Source organism: Panulirus ornatus, chromosome 48 (assembly GCF_036320965.1).
Source record: "Panulirus ornatus isolate Po-2019 chromosome 48, ASM3632096v1, whole genome shotgun sequence".
Lineage (NCBI taxonomy): Eukaryota > Metazoa > Arthropoda > Malacostraca > Decapoda > Palinuridae > Panulirus > Panulirus ornatus.
Window position 1 is genome coordinate 13,143,684 of NC_092271.1, and position 26,412 is coordinate 13,170,095.

Here is a 26,412-nt window from a genome sequence, read left to right on the forward strand (position 1 = left end):
CATTAGCCCCCTTCACTGATGTTCCCATTTGTTCCCTTGTCTCACGCACTTTATTTACCTCCTTCCAAAACATCTTTTTATTCTCCCTAAAATTTAATGATACTTTTTCACCCCAACTCTCATTTGCCCTCTTTTTCACCTCTTGCACCTTTCTCTTGACCTCCTGCCTCTTTCTTTTATACATCTCCCACTCATTTGCATTATTTCCCAGCAAAAATCGTCCAAATGCCTCTCTCTTCTCTTTCACTAATAATCTTACTTCTTCATCGCACCACTCACTCACTACCCTTTCTAAAATGCCCACTTCCCATGCTTCTCATGCCACAAGCATCTTTTGCACAAGCCATCACTGCTTCCCTAAATACATCCTATTCCTCCCCCACACCCCTTACGTCCTTTGTTCTCACCTTTTTCCATTCTGTACTCAGTCTCTCCTGGTACTTCCTCACACAAGTCTCCTTCCCAAGCTCACTTACTCTCAACACTCTCTTCACCCCAACAGTCTCTCATTTTCTGAAAACCTCTACAACTCTTCACTTTCGCCTCATTCATATTTACCATAATTACAACATGAAATTACAAAAACCAAACACATCTATATAAAGGAAAAAGATACTGGGTGTATGCAATTTACTGCTTTATTTAGCAAATTATATACTTTGTACTACTATAAAGCATAACATATCATTAGGATGAAATGAAAATCATAAGGCAGTGAAAATATGTGGCATGATATTCAATAGTAACCAAAAATGATATAGTTCATTACTATATCATCAATGTTTAACATTTACAAAGTTTTTCCTTTATAAACGTAAAGGAAACAAGTTTTAAGTTATACTGCATTGGTTTCAGACCTAATCAATCTGGAATGGGAAATGAGTTGAAAATTTACAGAGAAACATACTTTTCTCTATATTCATGACTCATTCAGCACACAGAGAATAAAACATCTTTCCAATACATACAGCATTTACACAGCCTTGCACCTAGTATTCAATCACCAACACCGTAATCATACAGTAAAATCCAAGCACTAATATAAAAAGCACCATTGACATATCACAAAAAACATTTTGATCAGCGATGTCTGTTTTTCTTGCTGCTTTTCTTAATCTTATGTGAGGTTTTTGAAACCTTGTGGAGCATAGATGTTTCACGGGCAGAGTCCCCATTAACTCCAGCATTCACAGAATCCTTTGAATTGTCTTCACTACCAGAATTCACATCATTTGTATCAGTATTGTCACCTAACCGATCACCTGTTTGCTCAACAATGCCACTCACAGCAGCCATGGATGTAATCGATGACTTGCTAAAAAGTCTTTCTGCTTCTTTGAACTTTCTGTTGCGTTTATCATTCTTTGCATTTGTATTCTTGTTAGTTACGAGGTATCTGTCCCATCCTCTAATAATATTCCCATATAACTGTGTATCTTCTAAGTATGAACCTTCAAATGCATATATCTGACGTTCAAGAGAAGCTAAATTATCTGCTATTTCTGCACGTCTTTTTACAAGTTCTGCTAATTCTGCACGCGTGTCATTACCAGTCCCTGACCCGGAGGTGCTTTTGGACATCTTCATCTTGGCAGGTGTATTAATAAATTGCTGTCATATAATTCAGTCTATATACAGGTTTCTAAAACACTTTTTCTGTACATTAGTATAGATCTCTAATGTATCTGGATGGTGCTTGCTATAAATTACATACAAATAATGAATAGCGAGTGCTGACTTTGTACCAGGCTGTTGAACACCAAAGTTATTTGGGAGCACAAAGACGAAGAACCAGGACCACAACGCTGCCGAACCTAGAAAAGAAAAGGCAAATTAATATGTACAAGTTTTAAAGAGGTGCTCATTAGCTACTTGTTATCTTGCTACATAGCTCACCTAGTTATTCCTATAGTATTGGAAAGATGAGCTTGTAAAGAAGAGCGACCGATGAGCTTCTTTAAAACATGCACACATTAATTCCTTTTCTACAACAATTTGCTGTGCCAACATACAAAAGAAACAGATCATGTTGCTCCTACATATATTCATCATAAAAGCTACCTGATAAATGTGATCAAATTCATTTTCCTTACAAGTTCAAATATTTTGCAGAGATAACATGGGATGCAAGCAAGTACCAACAACAAATTTGGATTACATACGGAAATGATACATTTAGGTTACTAATGTATATTTCTGGCATTACTATGACTATACTTTAGGCATCATGACATGATTACTTTTAGCATAAGCATCAAATGAATCCATTCATATGAATGAAAGCAGTTTTCAAAGCACTCATTACTGGCAAAGCCTTCAGAGGCATTTTAGTGTAAAAAATAAAATGAGGTACCTTACATGAACCTGAACATAAGTCTTCACCAGTACTATCTTGAGGCAGTATCCCATACAATCTTCCCAAAACTTGTTCCATGATAAAGTTTGAGATGAACATTCAAACATTCTTTAATGAACATTAGTAAAAGAGATCACTGCAATATCACTACTACAATATTACCATCTATCAAGTTTTGAAGTGAATATTTCATTATTCTTCCGAGAGACTTCCATGCAATAAAACTGAAAAACTCTTGAGTATGTTGGTGTACATTTTGGGTCTCCCTCCCATCATGTACTATCTTACCTTTTCAGTTATGCTCGGTTAAAGTGGAAACTATCCCAAAAATGTCATACAACTACCTCAAATGAGATTTCTCATTAATGGTTATTCTATCCCAGATCATTAGCTACACCTAATACATATATGTACAGAGTTTTATACTAGATTTCATTGGGTGGTCCAAATTTCAAGTGCCCATTACTGTAATTGAAGATTAATAGTTAAAAATATTTGGGTACTAAAAGCTTGCAATTTTCTCCCTTTATTTATAGGCAACTTTTAATTTCTGTAGCTATATTTCCAATTTTTTTGCCCCTATATTCATGACCTTTTAATTTCCATATCTATATTTCCAATTTTTTCCTCTTAGGCTCAGTCACCTGTTCTTTATGCCATCTTGCTCATGCACGAAACAGCAAACACAGAAAAAATAAATCAGTCTCCAATCCCCTCAAACAGAAAGAAAAAGATTCTATGTGCATGCTGGAATTTAATAAGTCTAGTACTTTCTATTGGTAAATATTGATGTATCATCTTTCCTGTCTTTACTAAACAGAAAAACTCAACACTTTCAGCTGCTCAGTTTTGAAACTTAAAGTAAGCCTGGTACTGATGGATTATTAAGAAACTATGATGGAGAGAATCAGTGAAGTTCTCTTAAAACAAAAATCAACTGATGACAGAGACTAAGGAGTTAATCAAACCTTAAGGTCAAAAGTCAATACCTTTCAATTTCTTTACTGTGTCAGGTGCCAAAACAGTGGGTCCTAACAGAACAACAGGGTTACAATCCTGGTGATCTGACACAGTAGTGGAATCTCATTGCGCGAGTAATTGAAACCCATTGAAACTCTAATCTAATTCTCACACGTAGACTATGACCGAAACAACTTACCATGTATATACCACAAACTATTATCAAGGAAATTAGACTCCCTGATTCAGCAACTTGCTATTTCACTTGTTAATCAAACAATATTGAATGAATTTATCAGATAAAGGTGGTGATGGAGTGGGATGGGGGTCTGGTAAATGGTTTACCAAGCCCTCTAAAGCAGATCTATTCATTTCAATGTGTGATATTTGTTCCACATTGACGTAACTGGCAATCACATTCCTTATTTCAACAATTTCAAGTTTAGTATATCTCACATGGAAAATTAAGTATATGAAAACTTGGTGACTCTCAGTGGCTAGAATACAAAAACCTGTTATTTTCCTTTGATATAAAAGACAGTATAACTCTAAAAATCTTAATCATGCTTAAATATTTCATTATTAATTGAAAAGATTACAAAAAATATGAACATTTTAAACCTTAAACTTTGCAAAAATTGAGTATTATTCTATAAATGTATACTTTAATTCTTAATCTCACTACTGTGAAACCTAAGATAACCATCATTCTGCGATTACCCACTGTACTCAGAAATACTGGTACTAAGGAACGTTAAGCATGGTACCTTCATATAGATGACAAACCTTTACTGACTTTTGTTACCTCTTCACATTCAGTCTTGCCACATTTAAGATTGCACCAAAGTCACTGGTATGGTGAGATCTTTTCTAGAGGCTGTGAGCCACCCACCCCCACCAAAAAAAAAAGGGGGGGGGAGGCTTTGTTACTCTCTTGATAATAGGGGAAGGACAACACTATGCTGCCACAGCACAGTGCTAGTCTCCATTAGAGTTTACATGGAGTGTTCAATCAACATTTAGTGCAAAACATACTGATATGAACTATCATATACTACTGCCACAGCACAGTGCTAAACTCCATTAAAGTTTACATGGAGTGTTCCATCAACATTTAGTGCAAAACATATTGATATGAACTATCATGTACCAACACAAAAAACGAAGTACTAAGTTACACAAACACCACTAAGCTACTTTAACGGAAACAGTAAAAATGTGACTGCATACTCATCCATATCTTTTAAAGAGGACAAGTACTCCATTCACCACCAGAGCATTGAAAAAAAAATCATCTCCCTATCTGCACCGAGTAGAGGGATTTTCCCAACCACAAGGAAAGGATTAAAGAAGCCTATCTATACCCAAAAAAAAAAATCCTAAGAGTTCTGCAGCTGCAATCAAATCATTCAAAATTCAGCAAGTTCCAAGGTTAACTTTCTATGTCTATATCAACCCAACAATTACACCTGCCCTACATACAGAAATGTAGGCACTTTGTGAAAAAATTTCTTTTTGGAAATGAAATATTAAATGTGTGACAAGCTCCTCAGATGAATGTGTGGAGGTAGAGAACATTATCTTGGAGAGCAAAAATGGGTATGTTTGAAGGAATACTTGCTCCAACAATGTTATATGGTTGCAAAGCATGGGCTATAGATAGGGTTGTACAGAGAAGGGTGGATGTGTTAGATATGAAATGTTTGAGGACAATAGGTGGTTTGGTCAAGTAAGTAATGAAAGGGTAAGAGAGATGTGTGGAAATAAAAAGAGTGTAGTTGAGAGAGCAGAAGAGGGTGCATTGAAATGGTTTGGACATATGGAGAGAATGAGAGGAGAGATTGACAAAGAGAACATATGTGTCAGAGGTGAAGGGAACAAGAAGGATGGTGTAAAAAAGATTTTGAGTAATCGGGGCCTGAATATACAGGAGAGAGAGGCATGCAAGGAAAAGAACTGGAATGATGTGGTATAGTGGGGTTGATGTGCTGTCAATGGAATGAACCAGGGTATGTGAAACATCTAGGATAAATCATGGAAAGGTCTGTGGTGTCTAGATGTGGACAGGAAGCTGTGGTTTCGGTGAACTGTACATGACAGATAGAGACTGAGTGTGAATGAATGTGGCCTTTTTTTTGTGTTTTTCTGGTGCTACCTCGCTGAAAAAGGGGGAAGCAATGCTATTGCCTGTGGGGCAGGGTAGCGCCAGGAATGGATGAAGGCAAGGAGATACGAATATGAGCATGTGTATATATGTATATGTCTGTGTATGTGTATGTATATGTGTAAATGTTGATATGTACACATCTGTGTCTATGTCTGTACATGTGTATATGTTGATATGAATATTTATGTGCATGTATGGGCATTTACGTATATGAGTGGATGGGCCATTCTTTGTCTGTTTCCTGGCACTACCTCATTGACATGGTAAAAATAGATTAAGCACACACACACACACATATATATATATATATATATATATATATATATATATATATATATATATATATATATAGACACATGTACATAATTCACAGTGTCTGCCCTTATTCATTCCTATCGCCACCCCACCACACATGAAATGACAGCCCCCTCCCCCCAAATGTGCAAGAGGCAGCGCTAGGAAAAGACAACAAAGCCTACATTCATTCACACTTAGTCTCTAGCTCTCATGTATAATGCAATGCTATTGCCTGTGGGGCAGGGTAGTGCCAGGAATGGATGAAGGCAAGGAGATACGAATATGAGCATGTGTATATATGTATATGTCTGTGTATGTGTATGTATATGTGTAAATGTTGATATGTACACGTCTGTGTCTATGTATGTACATGTGTGTATGTTGATATGAATATTTATGTGCATGTATGGGCATTTATGTATATGTATATGAGTGGATGGGCCATTCTTCGTCTGTTTCCTGGCACTACCTCATTGACATGGTAAAAATAGATTATACATACATACATACATACATACATACATACATACATACATACATACATACATACATACATACATACATACATACATACATACATACATACATACATACATACATACATACATACATACATACATACATACATACATACATACATACATACATACATACATACATACATACATACATACATACATACATACATACATACATACATACATACATACATACATACATACATACATACATACATACATACATACATACATACATACATACATACATACATACATACATACATACATACATACATACATACATACATACATACATACATACATACATACATACATACATACATACATACATACATACATACATACATACATACATACATACATACATACATACATACATACATACATACATACATACATACATACATACATACATACATACATACATACATACATACATACATACATACATACATACATACATACATACATACATACATACATACATACATACATACATACATACATACATACATACATACATACATACATACATACATACATACATACATACATACATACATACATACATACATACATACATACATACATACATACATACATACATACATACATACATACATACATACATACATACATACATACATACATACATACATACATACATACATACATACATACATACATACATACATACATACATACATACATACATACATACATACATACATACATACATACATACATACATACATACATACATACATACATACATACATACATACATACATACATACATACATACATACATACATACATACATACATACATACATACATACATACATACATACATACATACATACATACATACATACATACATACATACATACATACATACATACATACATACATACATACATACATACATACATACATACATACATATTTTTTTTTGCTTTGTCGCTGTCTCCCGCGTTTGCGAGGTAGTGCAACTTATTTTTTTTTTTTATTATACTTTGTCGCTGTCTCCCGCGTTTGCGAGGTAGCGCAAGGAAACAGACAAAAGAAATGGCCCAACCCACCCCCATACACATGTATATACATACGTCCACACACGCAAATATACATACCTACACAGCTTTCCATGGTTTACCCCAGACGCTTCACATGCCTTGATTCAATCCACTGACAGCACGTCAACCCCGGTATACCACATCGCTCCAATTCACTCTATTCCTTGCCCTCCTTTCACCCTCCTGCATGTTCAGGCCCCGATCACACAAAATCTTTTTCACTCCATCTTTCCACCTCCAATTTGGTCTCCCTCTTCTCCTCGTTCCCTCCACCTCCGACACATATATCCTCTTGGTCAATCTTTCCTCACTCATTCTCTCCATGTGCCCAAACCACTTCAAAACACCCTCTTCTGCTCTCGTAACCACGCTCTTTTTATTTCCACACATCTCTCTTACCCTTACGTTACTCACTCGATCAAACCACCTCACACCACACATTGTCCTCAAACATCTCATTTCCAGCACATCCATCCTCCTGCGCACAACTCTATCCATAGCCCACGCCTCGCAACCATACAACATTGTTGGAACCACTATTCCTTCAAACATACCATATTTTTGCTTTCCGAGATAATGTTCTCGACTTCCACACATTCTTCAAGGCCCCCAGAATTTTCGCCCCCTCCCCCACCCTATGATCCACTTCCGCTTCCATGGTTCCATCCGCTGCCAGATCCACTCCAAGATATCTAAAACACTTCACTTCCTCCAGTTTTTCTCCATTCAAACTCACCTCCCAATTGACTTGACCCTCAACCCTACTGTACCTAATAACCTTGCTCTTATTCACATTCACTCTTAACTTTCTTCTTTCACACACTTTACCAAACTCAGTCACCAGCTTCTGCAGTTTCTCACATGAATCAGCCACCAGCGCTGTATCATCAGCGAACAACAACTGACTCACTTCCCAAGCTCTCTCATCCCCAACAGACTTCATACTTGCCCCTCTTTCCAAAACTCTTGCATTTACCTCCCTAACAACCCCATCGATAAACAAATTAAACAACCATGGAGATATCACACACCCCTGCCGCAAACCTACATTCACTGAGAACCAATTACTTTCCTCTCTTCCTACACGTACACATGCCTTACATCCTCAATAAAAACTTTTCACTGCTTCTAACAACTTTCCTCCCACACCATATATTCTTAATACCTTCCATAGAGCATCTCTATCAACTCTATCATATGCCTTCTCCAGATCCATAAATGCTACATACAAATCCATTTGCTTTTCTAAGTATTTCTCACATACATTCTTCAAAGCAAACACCTGATCCACACATCCTCTACCACTTCTGAAACCACACTGCTCTTCCCCAATCTGATGCTCTGTACATGCCTTCACCCTCTCAATCAATACCCTCCCATATAATTTACCAGGAATACTCAACAAACTTATACCTCTGTAATTTGAGCACTCACTCTTATCCCCTTTGCCTTTGTACAATGGCACCATGCACGCATTCCGCCAATCCTCAGGCACCTCACCATGAGTCATACATACATTAAATAACCTTACCAACCAGTCAACAATACAGTCACCCCCTTTTTTAATAAATTCCACTGCAATACCATCCAAACACGTACATAATTCACAGTGTCTGCCCTTATTCATTCCTGTCGCCACCCCGCCACACGTGCAAGAGGCAGCGCTAGGAAAAGACAGCAAACGCTACATTCGTTCACACTTAGTCTCTAGCTGTCATGTATAATGCACCGAAACCACAGCTCCCTTTCCACATCCAGGCCCCACACAACTTTCCACACAACGTGCCCTGGTTCAATCCATTGACAGCAGGTCGACCCCAGTATACCACATCATTCCAATTCACTATTCCTTGCACGCCTTTCACCCTCCTGCATGTTCAGGCCCCAATCATACAAAATCTTTTTCACTCATCTTTCCACCTCCAATTTGGTCTCCCACTTCTCGTTCCCTCCACCTCTGACACATTTACCCTCTTGGTCAATCTTTCCTCACTCATTCTCTCTATGTGACCAAACCATTTCAAAACACCCTCTTCTGCTCTATCAACCACACTCTTTTTATTACCACAACTCTCTCTTACCCTTTCATTACTTACTCGATCAAACCACCTCACACCACATATTGTCCTCAAACATCTCATTTCCAGCACATCCACCCTCCTCCGCACAACTCTATTTATAGCTCAAACCTCGCAACCATATAACATTGTTGGAACCACTATTCCTTCAAACACACCCATTTTTGCTTTCCAAGATAATGTTCTCGACTTCGAAACATTTTTCAACGCTCCCAGAACTTTCGCCCCCTTCCCGCCCTATGATTCACTTCCGCTTCCATGGTTCCATCCACTGCCAAATCCACTCCCAAGTATCTAAAACACTTCACTTCCTCCAGTTTTACTACATTCAAACCTACCTCCCAATTGAATTGTCCAACCCTACTGTACCTAAGATGAGAGTAAATGAATAAGAATTCATTTACTCTCAGCTTTCTTCTTTCACATACTTTTCCAAACTCAGTCACCAGCTTCTGCAGTTTCTCACATGAATCAGCCACCAGCACTGTATCATCAGCGAACAACAACTGACTCACTTCCCAAGCTCTCTCATCCACAACAGACTGCATACTTGTCCCTCTTTCCAAAACTCTTGCATTCACCTCCCTATCAACCCCATCCATAAACAAATTAAACAACCATGGAGACATCACGCACCCCTGCCACAAACCTACATTCACTGAGAACCAATCACTTTCCTCTCTTCCTACACGTACATATGCCTTACATCCTCCATAAAAACTTTTCACTGCTTCTAACAACTTACCTCCCACACCATATATTCTTAATACCTTCCGCATAGCATCTTTATCAACTCTTATCATATGCCTTCTCCAGATCCATAAATGCTACACACAAATCCACTTGCTTTTCTAAGTATTTCTCACATACATTCTTCGAAGCAAACACCTGATCCACACATGCCCTACCACTTCTGAAACCACACTGCTCTTCCTCAATCTGACGCTCTGTACATGCCTTCACCCTCTCAATCAATACCCTCCCATATAATTTACCAGGAATACTCAACAAACTTATACCTCTGTAATTTGAGCACTCTTATCCCCTTTGCCTTTGTACATTGGCACTATGCAAGCATTCCTCCAGTCCTCAGCACCTCACCATGAGTCATACATACATTAAATAACCTTACCAACAATACAATCTCCCCCTTTTTTAATAAATTCCACTGCAATACCATCCAAACCCGCTGCCTTGTCAGCTTTCATCTGCTGCAAAGCTTTTACTACCTCTTCTCTGTTTACCAAATCATTCTCCCTAACCCTCTCACTTTGCATACCACCTTGACCAAAACCCCCTATATCTGCCACTCTATCATTAAGCACATTCAAGAAACCTTCAAATAATTCACTCCATCTCCTTCTCACATCACCACTATATATATAATATATATATATATATATATATATATATATATATATATATATATATATATATATATATATGAAAATATATATATATATATATATATATATATATATATATATAAGTTTGTTGAGTATTCCTGGTAAATTATATGGGAGGGTATTGATTGAGAGGGTGAAGGCATGTACAGAGCATCAGATTGGGGAAGAGCAGTGCGGTTTCAGAAGTGGTAGAGGATGTGTGGATCAGGTGTTTGCTTTGAAGAATGTATGTGAGAAATACTTAGAAAAGCAAATGGATTTGTATGTAGCATTTATGGATCTGGAGAAGGCATATGATAGAGTTGATAGAGATGCTCTGTGGAAGGTATTAAGAATATATGGTGTGGGAGGCAAGTTGTTAGAAGCAGTGAAAAGTTTTTATCGAGGATGTAAGGCATGTGTACGTGTAGGAAGAGAGGAAAGTGATTGGTTCTCAGTGAATGTAGGTTTGCGGCAGGGGTGTGTGATGTCTCCATGGTTGTTTAATTTGTTTATGGATGGGGTTGTAAGGGAGGTAAATGCAAGAGTCCTGGAAAGAGGGGCAAGTATGAAGTCTGTTGGGGATGAGAGAGCTTGGGAAGTGAGTCAATTGTTGTTCGCTGATGATACAGCGCTGGTGGCTGATTCATGTGAGAAACTGCAGAAGCTGGTGACTGAGTTTGGTAAAGTGTGTGGAAGAAGAAAGTTGAGAGTAAATGTGAATAAGAGCAAGGTTATTAGGTACAGTAGGGGTGAGGGTCAAGTCAATTGGGAGGTGAGTTTGAATGGAGAAAAACTGGAGGAAGTGAAGTGTTTTAGATATCTGGGAGTGGATCTGTCAGCGGATGGAACCATGGAAGCGGAAGTGGATCATAGGGTGGGGGAGGGGGCGAAAATTTTGGGAGCCTTGAAAAATGTGTGGAAGTCGAGAACATTATCTCGGAAAGCAAAAATGGGTATGTTTGAGGGAATAGTGGTTCCAACAATGCTGTATGGTTGCGAGGCGTGGGCTATGGATAGAGATGTGCGCAGGAGGATGGATGTGCTGGAAATGAGATGTTTGAGGACAATGTGTGGTGTGAGGTGGTTTGATCGAGTAAGTAACGTAAGGGTAAGAGAGATGTGTGGAAATAAAAAGAGCGTGGTTGAGAGAGCAGAAGAGGGTGTTTTGAAATGGTTTGGGCACATGGAGAGAATGAGTGAGGAGAGATTGACCAAGAGGATATATGTGTCGGAGGTGGAGGGAACGAGGAGAAGAGGGAGACCAAATTGGAGGTGGAAAGATGGAGTGAAAAAGATTTTGTGTGATCGGGGCCTGAACATGCAGGAGGGTGAAAGGAGGGCAAGAAATAGAGTGAATTGGAGTCATGTGGTATACAGGGGTTGACGTGCTGTCAGTGGATTGAAGCAAGGCATGTGAAGCGTCTGGGGTAAACCATGGAAAGCTGTGTAGGTATGTATATTTGCGTGTGTGGACGTGTGTATGTACATGTGTATGGGGGGGGGGGGGGTTGGGCCATTTCTTTCGTCTGTTTCCTTGCGCTACCTCGCAAACGCGGGAGACAGCGACAAAGTATAAAAAAAAAAAAAAAAAAAAAAAAAAAAATATATATATATATATATATATATAGGGTTGTGCAGAGGAGGGTGAGTGTGTTGAAAATGACAGATGTTTGAGGACAATATGTGGTGTGAGGTGGTTTGATCAAATAAGTAATAAAACGGTGAGAGAGATGTGTGGTAATAAAAAGAGTGTGGTTGAGAGGGTAGAAGAGGTTGTATTGAAATGGTTTGGTCATATGGAGAGAATGAGTGAGGAAAGAGTGACAAAGAGGAAATATGTAAGAGGTGGAGGGAACGAGAAGTGGGAGACCAAATTGGAGGTGGAAGAATGGAGTGAAAAAGATTTTGAGCAATCAGGGCCTGAACATGAAGGAGGGTGAAAGGCGTGCAAGGAATAGAGTAAAATGGAACGATGTGGTATACCAGGGCCGACGTGCTGTCAATGGATTGAACCAAGACATGTGAAGCGTCTGGGGTAAACCATGGAAAGTTTTGTGGAGCATGGATTTGGAAGGAGAGCTGTGGTTACAGTGCATTATACATGACAGCTAGAGACTTGAGTGGGAACGAATGTTACCTTTGTTGTCTTTTTCTAGCACTATCTAGTGTGTGCGCAGGGGGGAGGGAGGTGCCATTTTCTGTGTGGTGGAGTGGCAACGGGAATGGATGAAGGCAGCAAGTATGAATATGTAAATGTGTATATATGTATATGTATGTATACGTTGAAATGTAGAGGTATGTATATGTGCGTGTGTGGGCGTTTATGTATATACATGTATATGGGTGGGTTGGGCCATTCTTTGATCTGTTTCCTTGCGCTACCTCGCTAACGCGGGAGACAGCAACTAAGTATAATACACATAAATATATATATATATATTTTTTTTTTTTTTTTTATACTTTGTCGCTGTCTCCCGCGTTTGCGAGGTAGCGCAAGGAAACAGACGAAAGAAATGGCCCAACCCCCCCCATACACATGTACATACACACGTCCACACACGCAAATATACATACCTACACAGCTTTCCATGGTTTACCCCGGACGCTTCACATGCCTTGATTCAATCCACTGACAGCACGTCAACCCCTGTATACCACATCGCTCCAATTCACTCTATTCCTTGCCCTCCTTTCACCCTCCTGCATGTTCAGGCCCCGATCACACAAAATCCTTTTCACTCCATCTTTCCACCTCCAATTTGGTATCCCACTTCTCCTCGTTCCCTCCACCTCCGACACATATATCCTCTTGGTCAATCTTTCCTCACTCATTCTCTCCATGTGCCCAAACCATTTCAAAACACCCTCTTCTGCTCTCTCAACCATGCTCTTTTTATTTCCACACATCTCTCTTACCCTTACGTTACTTACTCGATCAAACCACTTCACACCACACATTGTCCTCAAACATCTCATTTCCAGCACATCCATCCTCCTGCACACAACTCTATCCATAGCCCACGCCTCGCAACCATACAACATTGTTGGAACCACTATTCCTTCAAACATACCCATTTTTGCTTTCCGAGATAAAAAATGTTCTTGACTTCCACACATTCTTCCAAGGCTTCCAGGATTTTCGCCTCCTCACCCACCCTATGATCCACTTCCGCTTCCATGGTTCCATCCACTGCCAGATCCACTCCCAGATATCTAAAACACTTTACTTCCTCCAGTTTTTCTCCATTCAAACTTACCTCCCAATTGACTTGACCCTCAACCCAACTGTACCTAATAACCTTGCTCTTATTCACATTTACTCTTAACTTTCTTCTTTCACACACTTTACCAAACTCAGTCACCAACTTCTGCAGTTTCTCACATGAATCAGCCACCAGCGCTGTATCATCAGCAAACAACAACTGACTCACTTCCCAAGCTCTCTCATCCCCAACAGACTTCATACTTGCCCCTCTATCCAAAACTCTTGCATTTACCTCCCTTACAACCCCATCCATAAACAAATTAAACAACCATGGAGACATCACACACCCCTGCCGCAAATCTACTTTCACTGAGAACCAATCACTTTCCTCTCTACCTACATACACATGCCTTACATCCTTGATAAAAACTTTTCATTGCTTCTAACAACTTGCCTCCCATATATATATATATATATATATATATATATATATATATATATATATATGTATATATATATATATATATATATATATATATATATATATATATATATATATATATATATATATATTTTTTCATACTATTCACTATTTCCCGCGATAGCGAGGTAGCGTTAAGAACAGAGGACTGGGCCTTTGAGGGAATATCCTCACCTGGACCTCTTCTCTGTTCCTTCTTTTGGAAAAAAAAAAAAAAAAACGAGAGGGGAGGATTTCCAGCCCCCCGCTCCCTTCCCTTTTAGTCGCCTTCTACAACACGCAGGGAATACGTGGGAAGTATTCTTTCTCCCCTATCCCCAGGGATATATATATATATATATATATATATATATATATATATATATATATATATATATATTATCCCTGGGGATATGGGAGAAAGAATACTTCCCATGCATTCCTCACGTGTTGTAGAAGGCGACTAAAGGGGACGGGAGGGGGGGGGGGCTGGAAACACTCCCCTCCTTGTATTTTAACTTTCTAAAAGGGGAAACAGAACGAGTCACGTGGGGAGTGCTCATCCTCCTCGAAAGCTCAGAGGTGTTTAAATGTTTGTGGATGTAACCAAGATGAGAAAAAAGGAGAGATAGGTAGTATATTTGAGGAAAGAAACCTGGATGTTTTGGCTCTGAGTGAAACGAAGCTCAAGGGTAAAGGGGAAGAGTGGTTTGGGAATGTCTTTCTGTGTAAAGTCGGGGGTTAGTGAGAGGACAAGAGCAAGGGAAGGAGTAGCACTGCTCCTGAAACAGGAGTGGTGGGAGTATCTGAGAGTTGTAAGAAAGTAAACTCTAGATTGATATGGGTAAAACTGAATGTTGATGAGAGAGATGGGTGATTATTGGTGTATATGCACCTGGGCATGAGCAGAAAGATCATGAGGGGAAAGTGTTTTGGGAGCAGCTGAGTGAGTGTTAGTACTTTGATGCACGAGACCAGGTTATAGTGATGGGTAAGTTGAATGCAAAGGTGAGTAATGTGGCAGTTGAGGGAATAATTGGTGTACATGGGGTGTTCAGTGTTGTAAATGGAAATAGTGAAGAGCTTGTAGATTTATGTGCTGAAAAAGAACTGGTGACTGGGAATACCTGGTTTAAAAAGATATACATAAGTATACGTATGTAAGTAGGAGAGATGGCCAGAGAGCGTTATTGGATTACGTGTTAATTGATAGGCGCACGAAAGAGAGACTTTTGGATGTTAATGTGCTGAGAGGTGCAACTGGAGGGATGTATGATCATTATCTTGTGGAGGCGAAGGTGAATATATGTAGAGGTTCATTGACATTTCTTTAATTGTAGCCCAAAACCTACCTAACATCACCCTCCTGTGGACGGACAACCGACAAACCTCTGTCTGCCACTTTTTTTTGATGTTGAAGGCTCCACTCATGGACAAAAGTCCACATCAAGGCCAGGCCCTAATTGAAATATAGAGAATCATGAAATAGAAAAAGAAAAGACAAGAGACTATCTAAGAATTTTTGAAAAAGTGAAAAACCTGTTTTAGAAATGTGCAAGGACACAGTTATTGGAAAAAAACATGAGAGGGTAGAGAGTTCCAGAGCTTTGTGTTGGAAAAGAAGCAGGTATCAAAATGGCCCATCCTTGAGTTACCGAAGGCTACACAATATTCAAGTGACGTAGCAGCTTATCCAGAATTGCGTGGTCTAGTTACTCATGTAGGCACATAAGCAGCCAGCTCTCAGGAGCAAAAATCAAAGTAATACTTACAAAAGAGGGAAAGTGAACCAACACTGCAGCAGTGGGTAAGGGGGGTCAGCAAGTTTAGAAGTTAGCCTGGTGCAGTCTATAAGTTAGATCATTTCTGACTCAACTCTTGTCACATAAGAATGCTGAGCTAGAACTACCCCAAATGCAAGAACAGTACTTCATACAAGGACAAATAAATCTCTTCTATAAACAGAGCAACTGTTCAGAAGAGAAATTTCGACATCTAAATAGGACACAAGTCTTTCAGAAGCAGACTCAGAGAGAGTGGATGTTACAGTAATGCCAAGTAATGTCAAATGGTGGAATTAAAGAACCATCAAAGGAAACGATAGTAGTGCGAAGTTTTCGATAGAGATGAGTAGAAACTGGGTCTTGGAGGCAATTAACTTCAGATTTTGACTACCCAACTGAGATATCCTGTCCAAGTCAGTCTACTGAAGAGGCTGTGTCAAGATGAGATGCAGATCGAGTGAGAAGGAGGAACAGAATGGAAGGATGTGGATGAATGCAGTATTGAGTCATCAGTGTATGAGTGCATTAGATTGTTTGAGGAGAGGAAATCAGTGAAAAAAAGAAGAAAAAAGTAGGGGAGTGGACAGAATCTTGAGGGACCCTGCTGTTGATGGAGAAAAGGGGGAGGCTGATCCACTAATAACCACTGAGATAGATCGGCTAAAGAGGGAGAGAAGCCAAAAGAGGCAATGAGACGAAACCCTAATGCCACACACTGGCAATAGCCTTAGATATGTCAAGGGCAACTACATTCGATTCCCCAAAATCTATTGGGGATGATGACTACACAGCAAGATACGACAGAATATCACCAGGGAGTCTTGCCTTAGAGAAGCCACACTGGTGATCAGAAAATACTGTGATTTTCAAGGTGTTTGAAAATACGAGAGTTGAAATGGTACGTGTCAAAGTAATAGGATGATAATTTAGAGGGGTTAGAACAGTTCCCTTTCTTAAGGATGGGATGTACCACTGCATGCTTCTATGGAGATGCTTCATTCAGTTTTTTAATTAATGTTCAAAACATACACAAAAAATGAAATTTAGAAAATTATCTAGTTCAACAAAATTGATGAAAAACACCTGCACATCACCACAAATATCTAAACACAAGAACGAAACTATTTGAGCTTACTTACCAATGAAACATGTAAGTCCAAGTGTTTCACATAAATTTTGAAATTACTAAATTTCCAGAATTCATTTTATGTACATGCTTTGAGCATTACTTCAAAAACTGTAAGATCACATTCTTCATCTAAAACCATATGCCACAAAGATGGCATATAAGAATCTGAACTTGTGATAAACTTTTGATACTATACGTAGTTTATAGTAAATACTTTTCAAAAACGTAGCGATTTGCCAAAACAACTCTATCCAAGAGGACTGCGAAAGGATCAGTGACATACTACAAGTATAAGACCTAATGGACAAAATATAAAACGGTATCAACAATTCTGAAGGTCTCTTACCCAGCGAGAAGTACAGCGTCTCAAAGGCTGGGATGGAGGTCACATTAATCTTATATTGATATATCATCTAAAAACATTAGCAACTTCACTACAGTTGTAATTCACAAATTCTGCGTCAGATCTCTTGGAATTCATTGATCAGGAAGAACCCATTTGGGGTCCTGAGCTGCACTGTTCCCACACACGATAAATTACTCAGGTTTTACTGTTACAACGCTTATATTACCAGACGTTATAAAACTGTGACAAGCATGATATTCATTCCATACTGACAGTACACATTTCCAGTCAATGTCTTATATGCTAGTAAAATAGATGCACACGCTTAAATGTACTGAGGCAGATACCAGTTGAAAGTTTACAATTAAAATGAATATGCAGGAATTTAATCAACATTACGACAATACCCTAGATTAATTGCAATCGAAAACATTCAATCATTTCAATTTATATATATCTTCCTACTAAAATCACACATAACCAATAGCTAGTTGATAATCTTGCATATAAACAAAGAGAAAATGGGGATATATGCGTTGACAGACCCTACCATCCGCACAGATTTTATTCCACTACCCCGAAAATCATGTTGGTGTTTACTAATAAGAGGTCTGTTTACGCGTTCCCACTGCGTACCGGTAGCGTCAGTTATGGCGGGCTTTCCCACAACAGTTTTCATTAATCCTCTCATAAATATAATGTTACTATACATACATGATCTACCCTCTCTGTAATAGCAACAAATTTCAGCAATACTTACAATTTTATTAAGTCGCAAATGAAACGGATGGCTGCAGATATTTATGAAAGTATTTTCCTTCCCCTGGAAGCTCTCTCTGTTTACTCTGACAAACGTTTAGATATACAGCAGACTAACAGAAATCCACAATTTAGAAAAATATTAAAAGCAAATACTATTCGCCATATATAACATGTATTCTGTATATTCAATAAATTCATTCAGTAGTATTCATATACTGAGATACTAACAAATTTTATGTATTTCATGTTATTTGCGGTAATGCTTTACACTTACGTTAAACCCATCTTAAAATCATCAACATACCGAAATAGGATCAAGAAAATTACGAGAGAAACAATCATCAATTCTGGCTAAACTTCTCTAAAGTATTTGTACAACGAAATTGAAGTATATATGGCTTTTCAGATCTTAGTACGCCGTTTACTTTCAAATGGTCAGCAACTTCCAACTTCGGTATTGTGCCTATCTTAAAATCGGGCGTAGCTCCACTGACTGAAGCAAGACTCCTCTAGAATAACGCTGATGTAAATCAGTTTACATTTTCTTTTCTTCGTTGTTATACTGGACAAAGACGAGTTGCTGTTGCTAAGTAGAACTGATAAACTTTAAAAATGCTTCAGAACTGCTCATATAAGGTAGTACTGGTTGGCATCATAGTATGGGCGTGGGACGCCTGAAATTGATTGGAAAGCAAGGAATATGCTGCACTGGTGTCCTATTGGTCGCTGGCCATAAATCCACTAGTGGAACAATACAGGGATCATAACTGGGTGGAGTTAGGAAGCAGTGTGTGGCTCGTCCTCACGGTCTCACCTGTAGTCGTGGGCTGTCCCCGCTCGCGAAAAGTTGTATATTGGCATGGCTGTATGTATCTTCGTCAGCTGAGGAAAGTGTAGTCTAGTACAAGACCTAATGGCAATTGACCTTGTTAACAAAATGTACTTGGCTGAAAATCTACGCAAAACGTTCTACACGGTGCGAGCCCCAACAGCAGTGCTTACAAATTAGGTTGAGGATTACTCTACATCACTGCCATGTTATCATGAATGATGGGAGGAATAAGATGACTGAGGACATGGCTAATGCTGACAGTATACATTTAAACAACACTGTGATGGTAGAGAACGTTCAAGAGATGGGGACCCACGAGTGGTAAACCTCCCTCCCCGTATTGTACAATCGATTACAAAAGTCGCGGGTCAGCGAAATAGTTCGGGAGGGATTATAAATACAATACACATAATAAAGATCTATCGAAGTAACCTAAAGCCATATATCAAATATAGAGAAACCACATAAAGGACATTAAAATGGGAGAAATATTTCGATTATTACTAGTGAAGTCCATCGATTCATAACGTAAAGGAGTGGTACGACCGCAACAAAAATGCATTTTGTCATATCAAAGATTAGTTCTTTATTTAAGTTAGTGTATATATATATATATATATATATATATATATATATATATATATATATATATATATATATATATATCACAAAGAAGTTCAATACAGATACAGTACATTAACAACACAAAGCTAATTTTGGACATCATTATTTGGGCATGTGTTATTCTACAGTATCAGTTAAGGATTGGATTGGATTATAATATTTAGGCTTACAAGCCAAGCGCTGGAGCATCTAAGGCTATCAGTTAAAAGAAATGGTATGAAGATCAGGAAACTCTGCGGATGATTGACCTAAAAGTTGAAAAATGATGTGGGGAAATTTATCTCAACATCATTTGAAACTTTTTACTGTAAACTGCAATACCCACTTGTTTAGAGCCAAAGGCAAGAAGTGGGTGTAATGTCATTCAAATCGTGTTGAGGAAAATGTTTACACAGGTGTTGCCCCATATCTTAGCCGTATACATATGCATATATATCTATTTTCCTAAGAGTATTATGCACACACATCCCTCAGTTCAAGCATGCTGCTCAGCACGTTATGTAAGCAGTCAAAGAAATGTCGGGGGGACTTGCACGGCATGCGAAAGCATTACCGATGCTGTGTAACTTGGTTCTGTTGGATACATGTAACTTTGTTCTGTTGGATACATTCGATACAACTTTTCGACGACGTTTTGCTGTATTCGTGAGTGGTCGGGCTGGCTCTCGGTAGCTGGGTCTGAAGCACGGCCCCAGATGAGGCTGTCCCCCTGACCTTAGGAAGGCCTTGGCATAAATAAATATTCGGAAGATACGTGGAGGTTATGACTGACCATGAAATTGAGGGAAACATAAGGATAAAATAAAATAACTGAAGCAAGAGCAGTCCAGTAAACTATGGTTAAGGCTTCCTTGAAGTCCCACGGAATTATTGTGCATTATTTGAACGTTCTCCGGGTCAGCAAACACACTCGGGTTGGCATTATATTATGCAAGGAAAGGAGGTTGGACAGAGGAAGGTGCAATCCAGGAATTATAGTTACAGAGTGTACTGATGAACGCGATCTAGGTTTTATCGAATTGTGTGTCGGTTTTGCCGCTGGATTCCTATTCTTATTTGGTGTCTCATTTAGATGTTCCCAGGAGACTGTGTGTATGTTTAATGGTAATTTGTTGTATTAGGCAGACGGGGGTCTACAGAGACGATGCAATGTATAGCACACACATGCTTTTGAAGGCGATATGTATTAATCAGCAGAGTACATATTGAAACTATTTATAGTCAATATGGATTTGGACAAAAACAGTAAAAAACTACGAAGCTTTTGCTTAGTTGAATGTGAAGACGAATGTCCGCTGGTTCAGGTTCTCCGAATTATGTGTGAGGTGTTCATGTGAATGTTACGTATGAGAAGGGAAGCTGCCGAAATGGTTTATCGCAAATTTGGACGTGGAACGAGTTAAAGTCGTCAGAAACGGAGATATAGAGAGAGGTATAGAGAATGGAGTTGTCAATAGAAAATGTTGGAATCCTGAAGTGTTATGGCCTCATGATAGCTATGGTGCGAGGGAGACGGAAGTTTGGCTTCCATAATTTGGTTGTATTTATTGTTATAGTGTCACATGGCACGGCTAAAACATGCTCCAATCAAAGGTCATCTCGAGTGATAGGAATAAAATGAATAAAAAAAAAAGACTAGGGCTTTATAGTTATTCGTAGACCAAACTTTGAAGTATTTGTTCATTAAAATCAGTCGACTACTGTCTCTGCCTGTCTGTACCCTGATGAGGCACTTTCACGAATTTATTTCGTTGGTTGTCTGCCTGGGTTTATCAAAGTCTAACTTTTTAAGTGCCGGTTGTGACTAAGTGTATGCCACTTGTTTAATACATGCGGGTTGGAACCACCTCGCGATGAAACTCGGACAATCGTTAACTACCTTAATGATTTTGAACAGCAGCTATCTAAAGAAAAGGTCAAGCCAAAATTCGTGCCACAGGCTAAACACTAAAAAAAAAAAAAAGTTATGAAGTACCATAATCCGTTAGATCTCAAGTTTTACTATGTATATCCATCAAATTTCTCACATGGGAGGGGAAGGGGGGATTGCACATATCACTTCTCGTCTGCTCCACAGTCATGTCACACATCGATAACCTGTATACTGTGATGCCAACAATGTAACCTTCGTAACTAATAGCAGAGGTGCTACTGTAATGTTAAATTCTGTTCAAATTCTTGTTCTGTGTCTATACTCTTATTAGTTATCTCCAAACACGTCCTAAGAGGTGTTGCAGTCTTTTAAGCAACCGCTTGTCAATACTACTATAAGGAAAATCGAATGAAATATGTATTTTTCAAATTAACTTTTTTTTAAAGACTTCAACCATCGTCGTCCTTAGTTAATCAATCATTGATTTCTCAAACCACAATTCCAACACAACCCCATCATCATCCACCAGAATCACCAGCCTGTATCTATCACTGTCAATACCAACCCTTACGTACTTTCTTTACTACTGTCTTCCTTCTCCAGCCCTGCAACTCTTTACATTTCTCACTATACATCGCTGTTATTGTTCTACTACTCCAGCCTTCACACAAGTCACTCAACATCCCGTACTGTCAACCTACACTACCTCAAGTTACTTGATATTCTCTGACCTTAATTTTAACCAACGATATCATCCATGTTACTAACCCCCTTCCAGTCACCATCACCGGTTCTAAAACCACAAACCAATGCCATTTACAGTGGCAAACCTACCCTCACTCCCAAAGTCTGTATCACCACTCCAAGTGTTACCACAAACACTCGTCATTACTATCATCAGTGGATAATGGAATGGCCCAGCTTTCATACCATAAGGACAACACTAGTCACTTGTGCATCCCTCGCTGCCGTGTCACATACTATTCAAACATCGTCTCGGGTCAATATTAACCCACTACCCAACCCCACTACTCGGCAACACGAGAGGCCGCCGCTTACCCATAGACTAGGTTCTGCCTCAAGTTACCATGTACTGCCATCCAACACGAAGTGAGGTTCTTGTATTAAAATCTTGTCAATCTTTACTAGCTTTATCGTATTCAAGTAGATACTTTACTATCCAGCAGGAAAGTCTTCCCGCCCGGGGGCATTTCAAAATCACCTCTCATATACGTGGCGCATTACAGTATAGTTACAAAAATCTATCCACTTACTGCTTACCGTATACAAATAAATATGCAACTTTCTTTAGTAAAAATGGTGCAACATGCTTCTATGATCACCATCACTGTATAAAAGTTCTAATAATTGGAATTCTGCAAACTGTCGGATAATGAATGCATCTGTTATGGTGGACGACGGGAGACGTGTTTGTGCTCGGCCATGTGCCTATCAGCCAGGGACACTGTTCTATGGAGTCAGCAAAACAACACAAACGGAGAATAAATAAGAAACACATGTCAGCCAGTGTTGTGAACATATGTCCAACCTATAGGATAGTTTAGTATTATTGACGTATAGTTGTTAGTAAGGATATAGTATACATTATCACTAAAGGAACCATAATAGGGAAGGTGACCATATGTGGCAACCCCGCGGTGTTTATCTGTGCTTAAGAGTAAGAAGGTAGCACAACAGCCACCCACTGACCCCTCATCACAACCCTCCCGTAGGGTAGGAAAATATACCAGTTATGGCTGCTCTTAGATTGTTTAGCTAATAATGAACAAATCATATGGTAAATATTATGTAAGTGAATCAGCGTGTAAGGCCATCCATAGATAATTGTCGAGATTAAACTGTTAAAACTTAATGCCCATGACATCGTCCCACGGCAGTTGCCATATAGGATAAGATCAAGAAAAAAATTGACTTTTTACAGTGCTCAAATGACTATGTTAGTCTGCAACCATTTAGATGTTAAGGTGTAATAGTGAATGCGTGCATACGCACGTCAAAGGTGTTATAGTGAATGCGTGAATACGTACGTCAAAGGTGTTATAGTGAATGTGTGCATACGCATTTCTAACAGTCACATCATGTGGACTCTGTTATTTTATTTAGGTATCAAATGTAGAGGGTTATTGGCCTAACCTTAGCCGACAGGTGAGTAGTCAAAGCATACTTGGCAGTCCATTGGCCCAAATGGGTCATTAATATTCTCATTAAGGGGTTTTTACTTAAACCATGACTATGGGCCACCATGGTAATCTTATCTGATCGTCATCAATTATCCAGTAACGACCTTTTTTTTTTCTAACCTCTACATAGACAGATAGACAAAGGTAACAAAGGCTCGGACGAATCCTTAAGGAAAGGATGGAGTTAGAGAAGCAGCAGCACGCTATAATGCTGTATAGTCTAAGTAACATCAATGTGAGGCAGAAAGGATATGTACACTGAAACTAAAGTTTTGGAAGCTTTATGGGATACGGAAACTTGGGGATTTTGATCACACTGAACACCACAGATTATTACTCTTGTGCCCGAACAAGATAATATTTGATACCAGAATATTAGTGAAATTTGTTGTTACTAGCCTTACAACTATACAGTAGGATCTAAGTGTATATCAAAACCGCATGGAATTACAGAAATTTAATTTTCCTTCACAACTCCTAAGGAAATCGGTATCGGAGAATTTTTATATGGCATTCCCCATAACCAAACTACTAACTAACTAGAGTGTACACAAAGAATGCTTCACTTGTTTCCAAAGATTGCCATCGGTCCATTCAAAGGAGTCTTGAGGAACTGAGGGGAGGCCATATACTTCTTCATGGCCGGCAGCGCCTCAAAATTCTTCACAAAGTCCTGCAGGTTCTTCTTGCCGTCCAGGCAGGAGCTGTCCAGTTCTTGGTGGACATCCAGCAGCTCATAAATGAGGAAGTCTACGAAGGTGATCTGTGGGAAATGGTTTTTCAAAACGTTTTCCATTGTGAAATGCATGCTATAAGAAAAGTACTCAAGCTAGTAGATGCCACCATACTCTATTCTAGGCAATATACAAAAAAAAAAAAAAAAATGTAGGAAATAGTAGCGAGAATGTTTTGAAACAGTAGAGATGATGAGGGCTGTGTTATAATCTTCCCTGCACCATCACTTTCATGCGCTGGGTATTACGTCAAGAGATTCTAAAGGTAGTGCGCTACACTGCTGGACCACTGAAAGAGGAAACTACCGCTCTTTAAGATACTGTTCTGTTTACAAAGATTCGGCGAGACTGGAAAGTCTCGGGTTCATGCGTACCTGTTACATCCTAGTTTGAAATGCGGGGGAAAAAATCTGACGCCAATGAAATTCCAAGAACTGGGTAGTGATGATCAACAAAGGCGGTATTCCTAAAAGCTTAACTAGTGCGAAAATAAGACGAGGGAGGATAATCTGATAGGGGAGAAAAACGTCAGTAGCGCGTGTACCAAGTCTACATGAAGTATTGCTCATCCTGATTCTTACACTGGATAGAACTTGTGTACCCAAACTCTTGCCAGGTAAGGCCATACTATATCACAGCTGGAAAGAAAAAGTAAAGGATGCAAAATCTTTGGCAAGACACGGGAAAAAATGCTTTCTCGAAAGTAAGCCACGGCCAGACGATGATGGACGGATATATGAAAGAGGAGACTGTGTATGGCCACAGGAATCGGCAAGATATCATAGCATAGATATCATGCTGTGGAGACGGTGGAACGTGGAGGAAGTGGAATGAATGGGTACACGAAGATGGGAAGTCAATATTCAACTCAGCACATGTTTTATCATGAATGTGAAAAAAGTGATAAAAGTGGTAAAATGCTGGAGGAACATGTTCACTTTCACACAAGTGTGTGCGTGTGAAGCTATGCGCCGTATGTACCTCATCCATACTATTTTAAGAGCATGTTAAAGCATACTCCATCCTTTTTGCGAGTTTTCCCAGTTTTCTAAGCTATGGATGTTGACTTTTCCCTATCATCACCTTAAAAAAGTAATCATCGTAAAGACTAGAATTTCTAAAGAAGTAATCAATATCCTAAAGACTTTCTAAAGAAGTGATCAATATACTAAAGACTTTCTAAAGAAGTAATCAATATCCTTAAGAATTTCTAATCAATATCCTAAAGACTTTCCAGAGAAGTAATCAATGTCCTAAAGACTTTCTAAAGAAGTAATCAATATCCTAAGGACTTTCTAAAAAAGTAATCAACATCCTAAAGACTTTCGAAAGAAATAATATCCTAAAGTCTTTGTACAGTAATCAATATCCTAAAGACTTTCTAAAGTAATCAATATCCTAAAGACTTTCTAAAGTAATCAATATCCTAAAGACTTTCTAAAGAAATAAATTATATCCTAAAGTCTTTCTACAGCAATCAATATCCTATAAAACTTTCTGAAGTAATCAATATCCTTAAGACTTTCTAATCAATGTCCTAAAGACTTTCTAAAGTAATCAATAGCCTAAACTTTCTATAGTAATCAATACCCTAAAGACTTAAGTAATCAACATCCTTA

The 26,412-nt window shown here is 38.8% G+C and overlaps 3 protein-coding genes across 3 annotated transcripts in view; all 3 read right to left on the minus strand.

Annotated features, from left to right (window-relative positions):
* The window catches only part of SmD3 (small ribonucleoprotein particle protein SmD3), a 44,976-nt gene extending 26,297 nt beyond the window's left edge, over window positions 1–18,679 (minus strand). Inside the window, exon 1 of the mRNA XM_071690589.1 lies at window positions 18,528–18,679. The gene's annotated coding sequence lies outside the window, so the exon portion shown is untranslated. The remainder of the gene's footprint in view (window positions 1–18,527) is intronic.
* Eaf6 (chromatin modification-related protein EAF6/MEAF6) lies at window positions 625–18,391 on the minus strand. The gene is made up of 2 exons (XM_071690588.1): window positions 18,318–18,391; window positions 625–1,814 (listed from the first exon to the last, which is right to left on the minus strand). The coding sequence occupies exon 2, from the start codon at window positions 1,585–1,587 to the stop codon at window positions 1,081–1,083; it is 507 nt and encodes a 168-aa protein (XP_071546689.1). The 5' UTR covers window positions 1,588–1,814; window positions 18,318–18,391; the 3' UTR covers window positions 625–1,080.
* Window positions 18,680–24,503: 5,824 nt separating the features above from the next.
* The window catches only part of LOC139764095 (glutathione S-transferase Mu 4-like), an 8,263-nt gene continuing 6,354 nt past the window's right edge, over window positions 24,504–26,412 (minus strand). The window contains exon 5 of the mRNA XM_071690590.1: window positions 24,504–24,822. Coding sequence (XP_071546691.1) covers window positions 24,622–24,822 — 201 coding nt within the window. The 3' untranslated portion in view covers window positions 24,504–24,621. The remainder of the gene's footprint in view (window positions 24,823–26,412) is intronic.

Coding starts and splice junctions, on each gene's coding strand:
- Eaf6 (XM_071690588.1), bottom strand. CDS start 1,587: ATGAAGATGTCCAAAAGCACCTCCGGGTCAGGGACTGGTAATGACACG.